Raw genomic sequence first — 19457 nt, 5'->3', positions numbered from 1 at the left:
CAAGACACAATAAAAAAAAATACAGAGAACTTGCTAGAATCAACAGAGTGTGATAGGTACAAAGAAAGTTGTTCCTCGTGGGACAAATAGACTATTTACTTTACTTTACTTTACTTGCTTTTTGTAACCGTTTTTATTGTTAGCCTGCAGGCAATGTTGCTGTTGAGAAACTTAATATGGGATCAATATCACTGATGGCAATGACACTATCATGCACATAAATTTGGGGCTGGGTTCTTTAAATTTGCACAGTCAGTAAGTTATAATGTAAATAAATAAATAAAAATAAATAAATAAATACATGTCTATAAATGCATTTTTGATAAGTTTACTCTCTCTATATATCTTTATACTCTCTATATGCTATATACTATCTATATACTCTCTCTATATACTCTTCCATATTTCCTACTCTATACTATTTATATTCTCTCTTTATATACTCTTCTATATTTCCTTTTTTACTTCAATACATTTATATTTTCAGTTTAGACATGTATTAATATTGTCCAAAATTTATATGTTTGAAAATAAATAATTATTTATTAAACTAAAATCAATGTTTTTTTGTTTTTTTTCATGCACTGGTCAATATTGAGATTTTGGGCTATTATGCTTCCAAAACATGTCTTCTTTCAGACTAGTAGAAAGAAAACGTCCAAAATACACATGTAAATGTTTATTTTATTACACTTTATCCATTTGCATCTGTATATTTCAATTTAATTCATAATAATACATTTCAATAATAAATATCTTTCAAGACTGTTTTCTCAAAAAAAAGATTTTTTTTTCTCATTCACTGAGCCAGATACCTCAACTTCAATAACTCTTATATTCACCAAACGTTACTGTTTTATTCCTATTTACATTATGAAGCTTTTTTTCAGTTTTACAGAGGGGTTAGTTCATATATAATTTATATGACATTTCCCCCCTATAAAAACCCCCCCCAAAAAACAGTGCATTTTTTTTCTAGCTGTTGAAACTATTTTCTGAATTATGAATTGATAAAAAGAGATATCCAAAAACCCATTATAAAAACCTTTAACTTTAATATGTCAAAAATATGAAACAAGAATTTTGAACCGTTTCTGGAATTGTTCTTAATGTACAGTGATTTTAATACCCTATTGTTCCAGTTATCGGAGGGGAAGAGACAAAATAAAGACAAAAATAAATAGCAGAACAAAGATGTGAGGGCAGATAAAGGAAGAAACTTGGATGCTGATTTGGGGAAACTAATGGAAAGCAGGCCGCAGTTTTGTGAGAGTGTGTATGTAAATTAGTGTGTGAATGAGTTCATCAGTGTTTGGCCAGCCACAGTATGTGCACAGCTTGTTTCATTTCCTGTGTGACAAAAACGTCTCCGCCGTTGCTGCTTTCTCTCCATCACCCCATTCGCCTTCCTTCTCCTCAGAAGCACATTCACAATGACATCAGCTTCCGCCAACACACCAGCAGTTGCCATGGCAGCACACAAAGACATTTTTGGGAGGGGGGGGGACCTTGCCTGGCTGACACATTCAGACATGAGGCCGACCAATCCACTCCCCCCACGCTCAATAGACATTTGCACCGCCAGATGCTCTGTTTGTAAAGCCTTTAAAGACATTGGCTGATTGCATGTTTGGCCTTTCACTTGGCCCCGCCTTTTCTCTGCTCTCCATTATAGTTTGAACCACAGCCATCCCGAATGCACTCTGGCCCTTTCTATTGTTTTTCTCACTGTGGTTCTCAAACTGTGCATTGACTCAAATTTACAATACTAAAAATGCAGAAACACAATTATTTTGTTTTTTACGTCTTATTTCTAATTCTAAAGCTTTGTGTATCTAAGACTCTAATGCATAACCTTCATTCTTAAGGCTTGTTCATACCAGGACAATTTAACCTGTTAACTGTGTTTGGCACTCTTTTTTATAGCCTTTATTCCCTATCACATATTTTAGCAATCACCCTAAATTATATATCATTCAAAAGCTTAAACACTCAAAATTCATCCCATGAAATCTGTTTTGAAATTGGACATTGCTTTACCATGGAATTGGTTCTTTAAATCATTGAATTTACGGTGGACGGTGTCAAATGTCATATTACAAAGTTTACTACAATATTTTATAATCAAAACTTTGACAAAACACATATCGTTGGAAAGGTCTGAGTGTAATGATTCAATATTTAGTGAGAATTTTGTGATAGAAGTTATATTGTAAAAGAAATGTATACATTTGTGACTGGAATTCAATGGCGTTTAGATGTCACCTGGTGGCTATTTTTGGTATAGCGCCTAAACAAAACCTTCACAGGAAGCTCAATTTTTGTGATATCAACTTCAAATTTGGAACATAACTTATATGTTAGATATATGGCTTTGATTTTATAGCAGTTTTAGATTCCTAAACATTTTGTAAAATATTTAAATATATTATATTGAATAATATTCATTTATCTGCCTAAATTACAATGTCATTAATACAATATCTGCATTATTTCAGCTTATTCTGCTACAAAGTAGAAGCTCGTATAATGATACATTTATGCATTTGGCAGACGCTTTTATACAAAACGATTTACACTGCATATAATAGACTGTAATATAATATAATGTACATTGTATTATTAATAAATTAATACTACTACTAATAATTAATATGTTTTAATACAATAATCATTAATATAATTGTTAAGCATTTGCATCTATATACCTGTGTCCTCTGCAACACAGGATGTGGATAAGTGTTGACTGTGCAAAGATTGGACCTGCTTGTGCCTTAGAAACACTGGATATAGTGATACATTTTGAGTAACATTGAGTTACAAAAAATAGTTTATCCTTAAAACTCTCCACAACCTCTCCTAAACTTCATATTTATACTGAATGTTTAACAAAATTTAAATATTTAAACTCTATGAGGGTTAAACTGTGCAGAGGACCTGTCATAACACACATCTCATGATTAATTCATAGGCAGTCCATTGAAGGATAAAATACTTTGACTACATATTCATTTAAAAGAACTCGGCTGAAAAACTGCCTCAAGTAAACTATACATGTGTTTAGGTGGATAAATTGTGAATAATGCGGGTGTGAAAAAGCTGGTTTCTCATTTCTTTCACTGCATGTCATCCTCCCCTTCCCTCCCCCTATCTGTCTTTTCCTACCAAGAATTTTCTGGGATGGTGCTGGGAAAGGTAAATCTAGGATAAAAGAACAGTAACAGGGAATGCGTGAAGAGTTTGAAAGTGGGAGATATGCCGGTCACAGGGAGTTTTCCTTGCAGGCTGCACCTTTTCCCTACCTCTCCTCATGATTTCTCCATGCTTAACACACTCTTCACACATCCTTTCTACTTATCTCGCTTTCTGTTTATCACAGTAGGAAAATGAAATATGGTGCAAAAAAAAGAAAAAGAAAAGAGTGCTGCTTTCATCCAAACTTTACATAGAGGACTGAATTAACATGCATCCTCATCATCATATGCAGTCAACTCACAGTCAGTCACAACTCACTTAATTTACATGTAACTCTAATAATTCATTCATCATTCATTCACATATTTTCCTACAGCACACCCCTATAAAAACACATTTGGCCTAAACATTTTTTTTTTAAATTAAAACATCAGGGCTGTCAATGGAGCAAATGATATGATCTAGATTGCCGTTTGAACAGCAGGTAAGGGACATTTGGCTACTGAGATTAGTGGTCAGTCATACGTTAATGTGCAATGACAGAAATCCCAAATATTGGACTGTATTCTGGAATTAAATCCAAACACTAAAGTTTGTGACTGCCCATGTTTACAAGTCACTTATAATAAGTGGATAGAGACAATTCTTAATATAAGAGGAAAGCCTAAAAGTGAGGACTTTGGGGCCCTGAGCCGCAATGTTGTCAGTGGCAATAATAAATGCGAAAGAAGTGTGTTACGAAGACATATGCTGCATTCCAATTCAAATCTCTGATTTTCCCACCTCCTACTTGAAAATAATGTCTGGAATGCCGCTCCTAGTAGGACATCTGACTTGTAAACTTGGGGCAGATCGACCAACCCCAACCTCAGCAAGACGCTTCATTTGACGTCATTTACAATATGTAGTGACCAACGAGCATAGTGTTCAGTTTGGTTATGTGGAACTCTTATGTATTTTGCTGCACGAATTGTATAAATGTGCAATATATTAAAGTGGTCATATGATGCTGCTAAAAAGAACATTATTTTGTGTATTTGGTGTAATGAAATGTGTTTATGCGGTTTAAAGTTAAAAAAACACATTATTTTCCACATACTGTACATTATTGTTTCTCCTCTATGCCCCGCCTTTTTGAAACGCGTCGATTTTTACAAAGCTCATCGGTCTGAAAAAGCGAGGTGTGCTGTGATTGGCCAGTTATCCAGTGCGTTGTGATTGGCTGAACACCTCGAGCATGTGACGATCGTGATGTAGATATGTGGGGGCGTGTTAGAACGAGGCGTTTTAGGTAGGCGTGGCTGACTCTGAACTTTTATAAAGAATATCTCTTTGGATTTGAGACTTTAGTCTTTGCAACTTTACAGACCTTCTTTATGCACCAAGAGCTTGTAACACTCCAAAGAGAAAGGGAAAATTGAAATCGCATCATATGACCCCTTTAATATAAACATACCACAAAAATTGTTTGTGTATCAATGAATGCTTATGTATTCACCTGTTTTGCTTGTTGAGTAACTGCTAGACCGACAGATATCTAGCGCTAACCTCTGGGACCGCATACCATTATATTTGACATAGATTGTTTACAAGTTTTGAATAACGAATGACGATAAAGAGATTTTGTGAAAGCCTGGTGTTGCTTTAATTCACGTTTTTGCCGTAATTGGCAGAACACTAAATGTTTTTGTCATGGCACCATCTTGTGTTGTGTGAACTGGAATGCACTCGAATGCAGCATTACATTATGGGCTGTTGAATGCTTGAATCTGATTGGTTGAAGATTGTTCTATGGTGTGCAATTATTTTTCAGAAAAAGGCAAGGCTAAAGTAGTTCCGGGCAGGTCTTGACACCATTACAGTTCCATATCACTTTGCCATATGATCTCCAATACAAACACACACATACAGTAGAGACACGCACACAGAAACTTGTTGTCAGCACCTCTGACCCGTGACTTTAAATAAAACAGGTTCACGGCTAAAAAAAAAAAAAAAAGCTAAAAAAATAAAACAGTTTTCAGTAGCAAGGTAGTAAAATCCCTGTTCTTGAAGCAGTGAAACTTATAGTGATGCTATTAGTAGAGACGCTGCTGGCAAACATAATTTAACAGCCCATGGCCAATTATTTCAAACATAACTGACAATGACAATAAAGAAAGCAAATTTTGAAGAGCGATGATGTAAACACAATTCAAATATTGAAGCTTTGAAATTAATAAATATTTAATGCAATATATTTTTTAAGACTTTTTTTTCATAATTTATTTGCAGATTTAGTTTATTTACTAAAATTCCTATTTTTCTAAATTTCTTTTTCATTATTTTATTTTATTAAAATATATACTGTATACACACACAGTTCAAAAATTTGGGGTTTAAATTGATTTTGAAATAAAAAAATTCATATTTCAGCAATGATTATTTAAATCGCTCAAAAGTGACATTGAAGACATTTCTATTTCAAGTAAATGGTTTTCTTTTTTCGTCAAAGAATCCTGAAAATAATGTTGTTCACAAAAAATATTAAGCATCACAACTGTTTTCAACATTGATGTATGAAATGTTTCTTGAGCACTAAATCAGCATATTAGAATAATGGACAATGGACAATTTTAAATATATTAAAATAGAAAACAGTTATTTAAAATTTTCACAATTTTTCACAATATCCCTGTTCTTTACTGCATGTTAATGCAGCCTTGGTGAGCATAAGCCCCTTCTTTAAAAAAACGAGTGGACTGTAGTGTGTGTGTGTGTGTGTGTAATGGGGCTGTGGGGGTCTGTTAGAAAAAAAAAACACACACACTGGTAATAGAGGGAGTAAAGGGACTTGGTTTGAAGTCTTTCAGTGCACAGGGATCAGCTGAAAAGCAGGAGAGATGAACCTCAAAATGATCGGCACGGCAGCCTGTGAGTTTTACCACAATGACAGTCTGTTTTAAAAAGAGAAGTCATCATTTTGAGAGCAAAATCAATAGAGCAGCCTTTTAAAAACCTAGTCTCAGCTGAGCAATCTCTTTTTTTGAAAAATAATCAAAAGAAAAGGAGCAAGAGGCACTGCTGAACGCTGCTCATTGATCTTCATTCAGCCTCCTAATCCAGTCCAAGTGTGTTTGACTGATCTGATCTCTGAATCTCGGGTCGTTCCTTCCCTGCTGAGGAGTCAATACCTCAGCTTGAGAGACAATCTTAAAGTACCCATCACTTCCTCAGGCTCCCCAAGTGACAGACATTAGAGCTGTAGTCTCTCTGTGGGTGAACTATTCAAGGATTTGGTTATATTACACCAAGACTTTGCCAGCCTCTATGCATCTCTCTCAACGGACCATCTTACATTTGAAATATCGAAATCAAAGAAAAGGATCTGCCCTGGAAATTACAAAGCAAGCGCAATTGAGTGGAGGCCTTTAAAGGTTTAAGTCTGATCAAATTTCCTCAGAGATTCAGCAGGTGATTCTTTATTCATCTTTTCTTTTTTTGAAAGACACATAGGAAATGTATTTCATTTCATTTGTTCATGACTGAAAAAAAAAGCTTAGCCAGTAGTAGTGGTCAATCAATCAATCAATCAATCTATCTATCTATCTATCTATCTATCTATCCATCTTTCTATTTATCTATCCATCTATCAATCCATCCATCCATCCATCCATCCAGACGGATCAATGGACAGACAAACAGATAAATAGAACGATGATAGACATAACTACCTTTCCTATATAAAGGCTTTCTATGACATTTAGAATAGGTTTTTGTGGTTTCTACACTAAATGGGCACATGACAAGCCAAAACACTGACAAAGTCATACACCAGAAGCATATACTACCTTTATCTTCACTGGACAGGCACTGTCAACGAACAGAAAGCGTTGTCTGTGTGGAAGTTGTGTGAAGCACTCAACATAAAGCAAATACTTTCCAATGCTCTTCCACAGTGTGATACTGTCTCCATCTGCTGGTAGAATCATGGAGGCTACATGTTCAGTGCAAACTTTAAACATACTGATGTATGAAAGCAAATTTTCATGTTATAATGGTCAAAGTAATTTGTTAAAACCAAAGCACACGCTGAGGTGTTATTCTGAAACAGATGTTCTGAATAATAAAATATTCAATACAGGTGTGTGTGGGTGCATGTTCACAAACCAACAAGAAATGGTGTTTATAACACATTTCAGAGTAAAACGTGTTGTAAATGTGTTTAATAAAATTTATTAAATAAAAATGCTGAGCGGGACTTGATTTTATCAGGAACTGTGAAAAAAACAAAAACAATGTGGGCTTGGCATTTGCGATAAAAGTAATTTCTGAGGCGTTACATGTTACTATATTTTGAAGAAGAAAAAAAATTATGAAGACTGATGAATCATGAATTGTGACATAGCGGAATTTCAACATGGTGAATAGTCAATTTTGTGCATGTCTTATGAAATGCCACTGAAGTGTGAACCAAAGCAAGTGCAAAGATACAATGTAGTTCAGTGAAGACATTCTCAACAATATTCCACAGCATAAAGCTGCTCTTGTATTCATGAAGTCCAGTGAATGTCAATAATTATCCTTATGAATAATTATAATTCCATATCCAATCTCATTCAGTGTCTTATCCAAAGCCTTGTTCCATTGTCAGGCCAGTTTTATTGCTCCTAAGAAGGTGGAATCCCCATCCAGAGAAATATTTGCATGAGTACGAGGTATCAGAAGCTCCAGTCTGTCCCCAGAATCCAACTTCACTACACCTGCACATCACATGCTCAGTTACATTCATTTGTAATAATAGGTACATTATATATTTATCCATATACAGTATGCATTGCACTTCTCTATGAGACATTTATATCACTTTAATAGCAGAACGTTGTTTTTTAAAAAAATATATGATATGATATATCTGTAGTGCATTTCCTGGTCATATGCTATTTCTGGACTTCCTGACTGTGTGAAAACAAATGTGGCTTAGATTCTGTAACTGGGTCATTGTCAAAAAATCTGTCAGGAGCATGTCTGGGTCATATTAAGACCCAGTCATATTAAAGGGGTCATATGATGCGATTTCAAGTTTTCCTTTCTCTTTGGAGTGTTACAAGCTGATTGTGCATAGATAAGATCCCTGAAGTTGCAAAGACTAAAGTCTCAAAACCAAAGAGATATTCTTTATCAAAGTTAAGACTCTGCCACGCCCCCCTAAAACGGCTCGTTCTAACACGCCCCCACATATCTACCTCACTATATGGAAATATTTGCATAATGCGCCCAAATGTGCAAGCAAAGAAAGAAGGCGTGGTTTCAGTAACCGCAGTTACTGTTGAAGCAGCCATGTCAAGGAGACGCTGTGTGTTTCTAGGCGAAAGCAAAAGCACTTTATTTGGCCTTACGAAAGTAGATGCATTTAGGAATCTTTAAGATTAACGTCATTATTAACTGATATTTACTTTGAAAGGTGAAGCTCGCGGTTATGGTAAGGGGTGTTACATTTCCGATGAGTGCTTGCGGTGTTTGGCCAATCACAATGCACTGGGTCAGCTGGCCAATCAGAGCAGACTGCGCTTGTCGGAAGGAGGGACTTTGTAGAAAACGAAGCGTTTGAGAGAGGCGGGGCATAGAGGACCTACAATAATGTACAGTATTTGAAAAATAATGTGTTTTTTGAACATTAAAGCATGTCAACATATTGTTACACCAAATACACAAAATAATGATCTTTAAAAAAGCATCATATGACCCCTTTAAGTAAGAAATTGTATTTTGATTAAAGAAAATTGAGCTTATTTTTGGACCTAAGGTGTGTATATATATATATATTATACTTTATATATTACCTTATATTATACCTTAGTGTCCAAAAATATTTCTGTACATATATTCCGAGCTTAGGCAATATTGTATTGTTTACAGTCGTGCCGATAAAGCAATTTTGAATTTGAATTTACAATATATAATGTATATTATAAAATATATAAAAATACTTTGAAAATAATGAGATTTAGAAAAGCCTGGGAAGTAAAATGTCTAGATACATTACAGTAATGAGAATTTGCACTTTGTAACTCTTTAGTAACACTGATAAAGTAGCAGGCCTTTCCACGCTCACCTCCAGTGTAGCACGTGTTGAAGTGATTGACTCGATTCATGCTCTGAATACAGCGGAACAGAACAACGTGCTGACTCTCGTCTCCTACGACGTTCTTCTTTATACGAATCACGATGTGGCCCATAGCGAACGTAGAGTCTGTGTAGTAAACCTGGGAAAAGGAGAGCTTGAAATAATGAGGAAAAAACACTGAGCACGGTATTGGGATATTTCAAAGAGGCCAAAAAACTCAAGAACGTGTTAAATATTCACAATTTATATACCTGACTATAGATAAAGAAGAATCCTCCCTCTTTGACTAAAATGGTGCCCTGCTCTTCCTCCAGAGCTGAGCCACGCTTCAGTCCGACTTGCCATGGGATGGCTGTGCATAATTCCAAAGCAAACTCTAACAAAAAATTAACACAGAGAGAGAGAGAGAGACCATCTTCTGAAATTAGGGGCTTCCTCAAATGCAAAAAAACTTCAAATTCAACAAGTGGCCAGGCAAGGAAATGTGTCTATGGATGCTTAAATGTGAAATTAAATGAAAATATTTTCTCTTGTTCTGCTCACATATTGACTTAAATGTTTGCCGTTGTGTCGAATATAGAATATCATCATTTGATAACAGTCTAATCAGTATGATAGATTCATAAAACAATCTGAGCTGACATGTGCTGCTCAAACTGCAACGATCCAACATAATCTCATTGCAGTTCATAACTATTTGATGTTTTAGCGAATTAGTGGCTAATTCGTATGAATTTGTACGATCTCATTCATACGTTTTAGTACGATCTGACAGTTATGTTTAGGGTTGGCGTTAGAGGCAGGCCTTCATACTTATTTTAAATTTTTTTCTAAAAATGTTACATTTTCATGAATTTTACAAAATCGCTACCTTGCAAAATAGTTACGTTTTCCCATGAGATCGGGTTGTAAGGTCAGACCAAAATAATTAGGGAATTTGAATTTGCAATGTCATGCAATCTATTCTACCACTGGGAATTCTCAGATTATATGTAGAAAAGTAGGTGTTACATCTATGCAGATTTCCCCTTATTACCTCACCACAACATGTTTCTGGACACCCAACTGATGTCACTGACATGTTCACAATCACATGTGTGAAGCCACAAAGTTACAGGAGTTCAGAACATGTCATTGCAGGCCAGTTCTAATAAAAAGCTCTTTTTAGACTGGAAATGATGTTTTGATTTCTAAAAGTTACAGTGTGCTTTCATAGTACAATGAACTAGCACTAGCAAAAGCAAGGTCATAATTGATAAAATGGATCAAATGAACGTAATTTAACTTAAGTCTATGCCACTCCTCCAGTACCTTTCTGGAATGTGTTTCTCTTGTTGTTTGCCATCATCTGTAAGCAGGGCTGGGGTTCTGTGGAAGGGCAGAAGAGTTTTTTTTTTTTCACAGAAAAAAAAAAAAAAAAATACACAAGCAAAATAAAATGTAATTTGTTTACTGTGAACGTACATGTATTCTTATTACACATTTCTTAACTGAGTATTGTCTGTAAGAGATGACAATGATCATGGTGGTGCAACTCTAATAATAATATCATAAGGGTTTTGCATTCAGTGACTCATAAAGCAACAGGATATGCAAATGTCTAATGGTGCACTTTTGCACAATATGCATGTTATGTTTTTTATTTATTGAGTAGTTCTAATCTTACACCATCTGTGCTCCGCACCAAACCCACAGCACTTCTCAGTTAACACTCAAAAAAGAAAAGACGAGATGAGCATCACGGAATAAGCAGAAGTGTGGTCTTGCCTGCTTTATTTGAAGTATGACCCAGGCTCCTTTTTGACAGGACAGTATGGTCTGTTATGGTATCATCCATCTCAGTCTGCTGCAGATACTGTACACAGACAACCAGCTTAAGTTTCAAGGTGGTCTGTTATTGGCACAGAACTGATAAAGCTGGTTATAGTGTGTGGTAGATTATAATGGCCACCTTGACCAGCATGAACGTGCCCAAAATATATCTGCATCTAGGTTGGTCACTAGCTAAACCAGTTTAGCTTTTTTTTCTTCTTCTCCCAATTAGACAAGTAGATGGGACTGGTGCTAGTTGTCACACTTTTTTACTTTATTTTAGTGACTATTTCTTATGTCAGGAATATTTCTGGAAAGTCCATTTCTGTTTAGGGACATACATTAAAGTCTTTTGACTACAAAAGTATTGACTAATGCCACTTATAGCAGCATATAGCTCTGCTTATAGCAGAGTTGAACTTGTTTAATAATTGACGATGAAATTTGCAACATTGACACTGTTATTGACCTGAACAGAGTCATTGAGGAACTGCAACATTAACACTGTCAATTTACGTGTTCTCCAACAACCCATTGGACCCCGAACATTAAAGTTACTGAGATATAACCATTGAGACATCTTCCCCATGTCACAACTAACTGCTATTTATGCAATTCCTTCAAATTCATCACATTTACAAGACAGCTTTTAGGAAGGACATTTGATGTACATGTGTTGTGGTCCAAACCTCAATTCTCTCTTTGTCCTCTTCTTCTTCCTGCTGATGGGTTTGTTTTTCTGCCCCCTTCATGGGTTCCTCTAGTGTCCCGCTTTGCTCCTCTCTCTTGCGGACCACCTCGGCTCTCAAACCCTCCACCTCGGCCTGCAGGGCCAGCACATGGTACAGGGAGATCACAGACAGGGAAGAGGAGGTGATTGCAGCAATGACCAGCACCAGAAACAGCCATGGCAACCTTCTCCTTTCACCCCGACCTGGACCAACATCTTCAGCAGGCATGGTGGAAACAAACTTTTAGGAAATACGGTTATTAGTGGATCAATTTAGCCCGAATGGCATATAGACAGATTCTGAAGAAGTTTTATTTCTTTGAAGATCTCAACCCACCTCAAAACATAACTTCAATCATGCAGGATCCTTACAGTGAGAGGTTTCTGCTCAGAAAGAAGCTCATCTGGAGGTTTTCTTTATGTCTGCTGAATCCAATTCACCTTCACATGGCATGAATGTTCCTCTGAAGCTCTTAGCACACATTTCTTTCAGAAACGTTCTGGATCAGACTCTTATACATAACTTCCCTTCCTCTTCACGCTGATATTTGTTGATATAGAGGAAAACTCCTGTGATCTACAAAAGCAACCGCACTTACAAAAAACGTCCCGTCTGCTACAATTCTCCAGCTAACAGTCTGGTTTTTGTGTCTCTTTCCTGCCGAGCTATCCACACCCATTGTATTTAACACTGCACTGCAACTGAAAGTTGCTTTGTCACCACTTTCTTTGTGGCTGTTCCGACAAACTGCGTCAAATGTGCAAAGATAAACAGCAGATAAATGAAAATGTCATGTTTGTTATCATAGAATATCAGCACAGAAGAATGTATATAAATGACGCGGACCAGTAAAACGAAAGCTATTCTTGGTAGAAAATCAAAAATAACAAAAACAAAAACATCAGTTTCATTATTTTTAAAGTGGAGTTTCCAGAGTGAAAACAAAAAACAGGAACCAGCAGCTTCAGAGTACAAATAGACTCTTGCAGGCAAGTTATCAGAAGGGATTGATTTCTTTATTGCATGTCACCACACAGAAAATAGAAAGTGTGATTTAATTGTATGTACATGAACAAATGATTCGAATAGAAAACCCAGAGCTCAAAACACAAATGTCGAAAGAATAAGAAAACCTTCCTTGCACATTCAGAACTGAATCTTTCCGCTCTGCTATTTACTGTAAAAAGCAAATATAAAACATGAGCAGCACTTTATATTATTTCATTCAGTTTACGAACAAGATGAAATGAGATTTCAACATACGAACTAGCCCCAGAGAATGGCCAGAACATGCCAATGGTGTGTTAGTCAAATCTAGTAAACTCTAAAGTAGTTTTTTTCACTATTTTATCATATTTCAGCATCTTTGTTTCAAGTTTAACACTCAACCACACAGACATTCAATAAGGTATCATGGCACGTCACTTTGAGTTCAACTAAATGACACATTGCAAATTATTTTATTCTGAAAATATTTCCTATTCCGTTTAGAGGCAGTTCTTATGAATTAGGCCTATATGATCAATAATGACCATTACGAATATTTCTTTTAAAATCAAAATGTCAACAAATTGATATACAAAAGTATCTTATGTCCTGAAACCACCCAAAAGCCGACGTCATGGGAACTTTTTCTCTTGCATTGGCTGGTTCCACTTCTTACTCAATTACAACTGTCCTGTTACCACATAACTAATAAACATAAATAATACTAGACATAACTGAAGACATCTAGAGCTCAGCTGTGCTACTATACAATCTCTTAAGCACCCTTGAGAACGACAGGTGCAAAAGAGCCCGTCAAGTTCCGAAAGGTGGACTTTGGAAGCCTGGCATAACCTCTGGTTTGAAGATAGCAACATTTGCATGCAAACTGACATAGGATCAATCTGCCTTGAAATCTGTCATCTTAAAATTCACAGGCAGTTTTCACGCATTACAACAGATGTGAGCGTAAAAGTGCGCCAGAGCTAAACGAAATGTGCTGAGCATCTAAAGCATGCAATAATTACAGACTTGGATGTGCACTGATCCAGCACTACATCATAATGGGCCAGGTTTGCAAAGTCCACCGTTCACCTTTTAATGGGTGCTTGACAGTCAACCACCAATGTGAGACTACAGAAGCACAAACCTCGTGTCTTTACCCCCGATTCAATACATTAAATAGTTGAAAGAATGGAAATTCTTCTGTGGAACACAAAAGGAGACATTTCAAAGAATGTGCTGGTTGCTCTTCAACTACAATGAATGAGGAAAGAACCTTTCAAGGAATCTGTTGATCTGTGTTGCAAAGACCTCACAATTCTAACAGATTCAACTCAAAGTTCAACTCCCTGGAGAAGATTTTTAGTGAATAACAAAACGTTCATTGAGTGCCTTCAAAATATAAGTTAAACTTTATGATACTCTCACTTTTATTAATGAGTCCTTCTGAAGAAGATTGAGGCTTCTACCAGCAACTTAATGGAAAAGAGTGACTAATGCACTCTTCAAAATTTCTCCTATTGTGTTCCACTGAAGAAAAAGTCATACAGGTATGGAGCATAAATGATGAGTAAATGATGGCAATTTTAATTTTTGTGTTAATTAACCCTTGCATTATTGTGAATGTTTCTGCTTTTTAAGGTAAGTGCAAGAAAATGGATGTGCGACACAGTGCAACAGTCACCATTGGGCAGGTTTTTCCAACATGATCCAAACAAAACAGGGCATTGGCAGAGATTTGATGTTAAGCAATTGACCTTATTAAAAGAAGGAACACATCTTATTTACAAGTTGTGCAAATGGACTGTGCTTGGAACACTGTCAAGCAGCTGCTATGTGTGATTTCACTCTTACTTTCAGAAGATCACTAAGCCTGAGAAAGAGTAAACATACTTTAGGCTTCTTGGGTTGGTATTTTCATTCAGTGCTCACAGTGAACTGCAGCCCACATGAAAATTAGTATAGAAATCTATACTTCTCACACACAGCTCCATATGCAAAGCCAAGACATGGGATCAAACCACAATGAGCCGATTTCCTGAGTGGATTTTAAACCTTCCGTAAAAAAAAGAAGGCAGTGTGATAAAATAAAGCTCCAACACATTACAGCCGGGTTCAGAAGATTGAATGCATGAAATGCCATAGACAAAATGAGTGAACTAGGATCAGTTGCCCCTGGTCCATTTAACTGTATTCACAGGAATTTAAAAGGCAAACAATTTGAATGAGCCCTCTGTTTAAAAAAAAAAAAGTGTATACATTACATATAAACAAAATAAATAAAAATAGAGCTTCTCAGTTTGTTAGAGTTGTTTAGTTTAGCAGTCCTAAAACCTAGGAGTTTTTGGAATAGTAGTCAGTGGTTAACAAATTACATACAGCCATACTTCAAATGTGATTTTTAAAGCCGTTTTGTTTTCTAAATGTGTAAATCTCAAATTAAAGTAATCTTTTTAGCAAATTTAACCTTACCGTTACCAACTTCTACAATTTTTATGTATGAAATATAAGAGGTAGGACAAACGTGACAGTCTCCTCATATAATAGTAACCGCAGACATTATTTTAGTCACGTATTTTAAACCACTATTCTAAAAAACTGACATCTAGACTGAAGAGTTCAAACTAAGAAAGAAGTTCTGACCATTGTGATTAGGCAAACAACTATTTCCAATTGCGTTTGCAGGTGGTGGGGCTATTAGAATACTTATGAGGGCAGAAATTGTGGGTAAATAAAAAAGGACTCAAAGGGCATTAAATTCTTGAGGCAGGTGCATTCATACTTGATATATAAAAAACGACAAAAAAAAATTCTGAAGGCTTAAAAAATTCATCCTTCTCTATTAAATAAATGAAATTGTAAATAATGAATTCTTGGTGTGTGATCAATGGAAAGAAAGAGCGTAGAAGTTGGGGAGAAGAGAAATAATAATAACAAAGAAAGAATAAATTGTACATTCTATCTGAGAGGGTCCAGATTTAGAGCAGTCAATAGTAGTTACTCTTCTAGATTATGGTGACGTTGGTCGTCCCCTGGGCCGTCTCTTCTCGGGCATGGCTTTTTAGAAGCTCTTTCATAAACTGCTCTAGGGCGGCAAAATAACCCTGGCACTGCCAGGTGTCATTGTGCGTACCCTCAGCAAAGATGGCGAGGCGTTTAGTCCGAGATGGCGACAGCTCGTACAGCTGTTTCATCATCACCGGAGGGATGAGTTGATCTGATAAGCCCGAAATGAAGAGAGATGGCATACGGCACAGTGCCACATGTCTATAGGACAGAAACTTGTTCTTGTAGCACCAGAGCGGTAGGTAACGCATGGGGAAGAAAGAGAACAGCGTGGCCGCCATGTGCGGGATGCTCAGGAAAGTGTTCTCCACCATGATGGCGGCCACTCGATGCGGGTTGCATGATGCCAGACGGATGGCCACTGCGCCACCCAATGAGCGGCCGAAAAGCACCACCTTGGTCTTGTCGATGTCCAGTCGGGTCATGACGTAATCCAAGGTGGCCTCTGCGTCTTGGTACAGTCCCTCTTCGCTAGGTTCTCCTTCGCTTTTTCCATAGCCTCTGTAGTCCACCAGAACCACGTTGACCTTCAGGTTGACCAGCATGAGCAGTGCATTTGGGACACGGTGGCCGATGTTCCCCGCATTGCCGTGGAAATATAAAATGGTGGGAGCAGAGGCGGGGTTTTCGCCAGTGCAACGGAGCAGGATGAGGTTGAGCCGCGCACCGTCTTTGCTGCGGATGTAGACGTTCTCGTGGGGGATTCCCGCCGGCATGGGGACGTAAAGGCGCGATGATGAGGGCTGGTCGGGAAAGTAGAGCAGGACATCCTGGAACTTGTACAGGATGCCAGCCACTGAGGCCAGGATGAGTCCCAGCAGTGTGAAGCCTCCGTACAGGTGGAAGGTCAGAATGAGGGCCAGCAGGGAGACACGGCAGACTGCCCAGGACCAGGCGCACACTGTCAGCAAACACGCCTCCAGTGCCCCCCATAACCTCCATGGCTTCTCCATGACAACCGGGATGACAACAGTCTCCGAACTCACTTCAGGTGTAATCTGTGGAAACACAGAAGGTAGGTTAGTAGGGTGGGGCGATGTCATTATATTTTAGAGAAATACAATTTTTTTCCAAGAATGCCAAAAATCTAACTTGATTGTAGTAAATGCTGCATTATTTTAAACAGTATTATATTAAAATGTAATTTAAAAAATATTTCAGTTAAAAAAAAAAAAAAACTTAAAAAAATGGATATACTACTTCAATGGCAAGTGTTTCTTCCTATTTTCCCCTCTTATGGTAAGACATGGCAGGCCAAATCAATGGTCATAACAGGCCAACTTTGACCCCGAAATGAGGACAAATTTGTGAAGTCAATGTGAATTGCCATTCACAATGTATTTCACTTCCATAATTTCACATACAGTGGTGTGAAAAAGTGTTGGCCCCCTTCCTGATTTCTTATTTTTTTGCATGTTTGTCACACTTTAATGTTTCAGATCATCAAACAAATTTAAATATTAGTAAAAGATAACACAAGTGAACACAACATGCAGTTTTTAAATGAAGGTTTTTATTATTAAGGGAAAACAAAATCCAAAAATACATGGCAAAAAAAAAAAGAAATCAGGAAGGGGGCCAACACTTTTTCACACCACTGTATGTGCGAAAGGAAATGTAGAGTAGAAACTAATTTATCCATCAGTAATTGATTGGATCACGAAAAGTGGGCGTTACCATAATGGAGCCAGACTGAGTATGATTTAGCTAAAAGTAAACTTTAACAGCTGTTAGATATAGGGATGCACCGAATGTTCGGCAACCGAAATTATTCGGCCGAAAATTGCAAAAAAATCTCTTATAAGAGATTTAATCGAATAATTTTAGGCTGAATAACCGAAAAGGCCGAATAATATGTACCGAACAATGACTAATGCGATCAAATAGAGGCACGCACTAATGCAGCAAACATGTCGGCAGTGTGAAAGTATTTAAAACTATCAGAGAAAGACACAGAAATCATTACAAGCATGAAGCACCGACAGCGAGAGATTGTTTAGTGCTGCATCACGTCTCCGATGAGAAGACGAGGTGGCTAATGCCGATGGTTAGGCTACTGTATGATGATTGAAATCGCCTCAAACGATTAGTAAATAAACTGCAGAATGTTATATTTTCTAATGCACGCACAAATTGCATGTATTCTGACAGCGCTGCACGAGCTCGCAGGTTTTAAAAGAATTCTCTTCTGCTCAGCAAGGCTGCCTTTATTTGTACAGTAAAAAATACATGCCTGATTCAAGTCTCAAAAATGGCCAAAAAATATTAGGCTATTTTACTAACTTATTAATTTTAAGTTAAATTTTGCTTTGATGGCATATTGTCTGCTAGAATGTTAAAAAATGTTCAGTCAGTGTTAAGTAAATATTTTTAAATTGTTGTTTTGTAATTGATTTTGTATTTGAAAAGCAGGACACAGTAGTAAAAAGCACATTTTGGCTATTTAATTTATGCAATGGTAAAAAAAAAAAAAGGCAAAATGGGGGAAAAAATGCAAAAAAACGTGTTTGGTATTCGGTATCCGGCCCAGTGTTTCATTTTGTTCGGCTTCGGCCAAGAATTTTCATTTCGGTGCATCCCTAGTTAGATAATATTATCCAATAGCCTGTAAGGGACTAAGTAATGTCAGCAGAAAAGGAAAGTCATTAAAGAGGAAGATCAAAGCTTTTAAAATTGGATTAAAGATTATGAACAGAAGCATGATTTTCTTAGGAATAATGTGCAGATATGAATAATTTACAATGAAGTATGCTTGTCTTCGAAATCTTTAATCCAACTGTAAGAACTTGATCTTCTTCTAAAATTACTTTTCTTCTTGTTACATCCCTATGTGACATTAGGAGGTGTTGTTTGTTTCCGAGCTGTTTTTCTGCCGCTCTCCGTTTTACTTTTGTTTTGGCAGGGCGTGCTGATTGGTACATGCCACTGTCAATCATCGTCAAGTGCTGAGTCCAGTGTGCTGATGTCAGGAGGTGCTTTGCCAATGATTCGTTGCTGGAATCCTGAGAATTTATCAAGTGGGCATATCTGCGTTCATATGGAGGCTTGCCACCATGCTACTCTGTTAATTCATTGTGTTTATTCTGCTTGCTTTGTTTTGTGTTATCATCATAGTGTTACTGCAGTCACTTTTAACAAGCTTAACCTTTTCCTTTCCTTCATTTGTGATTATTATCGTTGTGTTTGTGTTGGTTGAAGGAAAAGCAATAGGTAAGTTATGTCACGTGACATACATTGTGCACACTTACAGTAGGCTAGGGACACGTGCCACCTAGGGATGTAACGGTATGAAAATTTCTTATCACGATTATAGTGACCAAAATTATCACGGTTATCAGTATTATCACGGTATTGTTAAAATGTGATGGAGATGTTAAAAAAGTACCGACACATAAATCACTTCACCAAGTTTTCTATTTAAAAATCAAAAAACAACAAATAAAATGACTTTTTGTTTGCATAATCACTAAAAACAATAACATTACCAATGATGTTCGGATTTTAAATGACAACTTGACTGACAACAGTTTAATAGCATGTTCAAATATCTAATGTAAATG

At 36.8% G+C, this 19457-nt stretch overlaps 2 protein-coding genes across 3 annotated transcripts in view; both read right to left on the bottom strand.

Annotated features, from left to right (window-relative positions):
• Positions 1-7824: 7824 nt before the first annotated feature.
• Positions 7825-12227, bottom strand: tnfsf13b (TNF superfamily member 13b). The gene is made up of 7 exons (XM_016529681.1): positions 12181-12227; positions 11803-12084; positions 11069-11156; positions 10613-10669; positions 9553-9677; positions 9290-9440; positions 7825-7937 (listed from the first exon to the last, which is right to left on the bottom strand). The coding sequence occupies exons 2-7, from the start codon at positions 12070-12072 to the stop codon at positions 7825-7827; spliced, it is 804 nt and encodes a 267-aa protein (XP_016385167.1). The 5' UTR covers positions 12073-12084; positions 12181-12227.
• A 3477-nt stretch (positions 12228-15704) lies between these two features.
• LOC107721617 (protein ABHD13-like) overlaps positions 15705-19457 on the bottom strand; it is an 8075-nt gene continuing 4322 nt past the window's right edge. For both annotated transcript variants that reach the window (XM_016529723.1, XM_016529724.1), the window contains exon 2: positions 15705-16895. In XM_016529723.1, coding sequence (XP_016385209.1) covers positions 15837-16850 — 1014 coding nt within the window. In that variant the 5' untranslated portion in view covers positions 16851-16895 and the 3' untranslated portion in view covers positions 15705-15836. The remainder of the gene's footprint in view (positions 16896-19457) is intronic.

The sequence above is a fragment of the Sinocyclocheilus rhinocerous genome, unplaced genomic scaffold, assembly GCF_001515625.1.
Source record: "Sinocyclocheilus rhinocerous isolate Xijiao unplaced genomic scaffold, SAMN03320098_v1.1 scaffold30, whole genome shotgun sequence".
Lineage (NCBI taxonomy): Eukaryota > Metazoa > Chordata > Actinopteri > Cypriniformes > Cyprinidae > Sinocyclocheilus > Sinocyclocheilus rhinocerous.
This window is presented reverse-complemented; position numbering and strand designations above follow the sequence as displayed.

Bases quoted from the DNA above. Each gene is read 5' to 3' on its own strand.
- tnfsf13b (XM_016529681.1), bottom strand. From the start codon at position 12,072: ATGCCTGCTGAAGATGTTGGTCCAGGTCGGGGTGAAAGGAGAAGGTTG. The intron at 11,157-11,802 runs GTTTGGACCACA...GTCTGTGTACAG, and splicing joins AGGACAAAGAGAGAATTGAG to TATCTGCAGCAGACTGAGAT. The intron at 9,441-9,552 runs GTATATAAATTG...TCCTTTTCCCAG, and splicing joins TCTTCTTTATCTATAGTCAG to GTTTACTACACAGACTCTAC.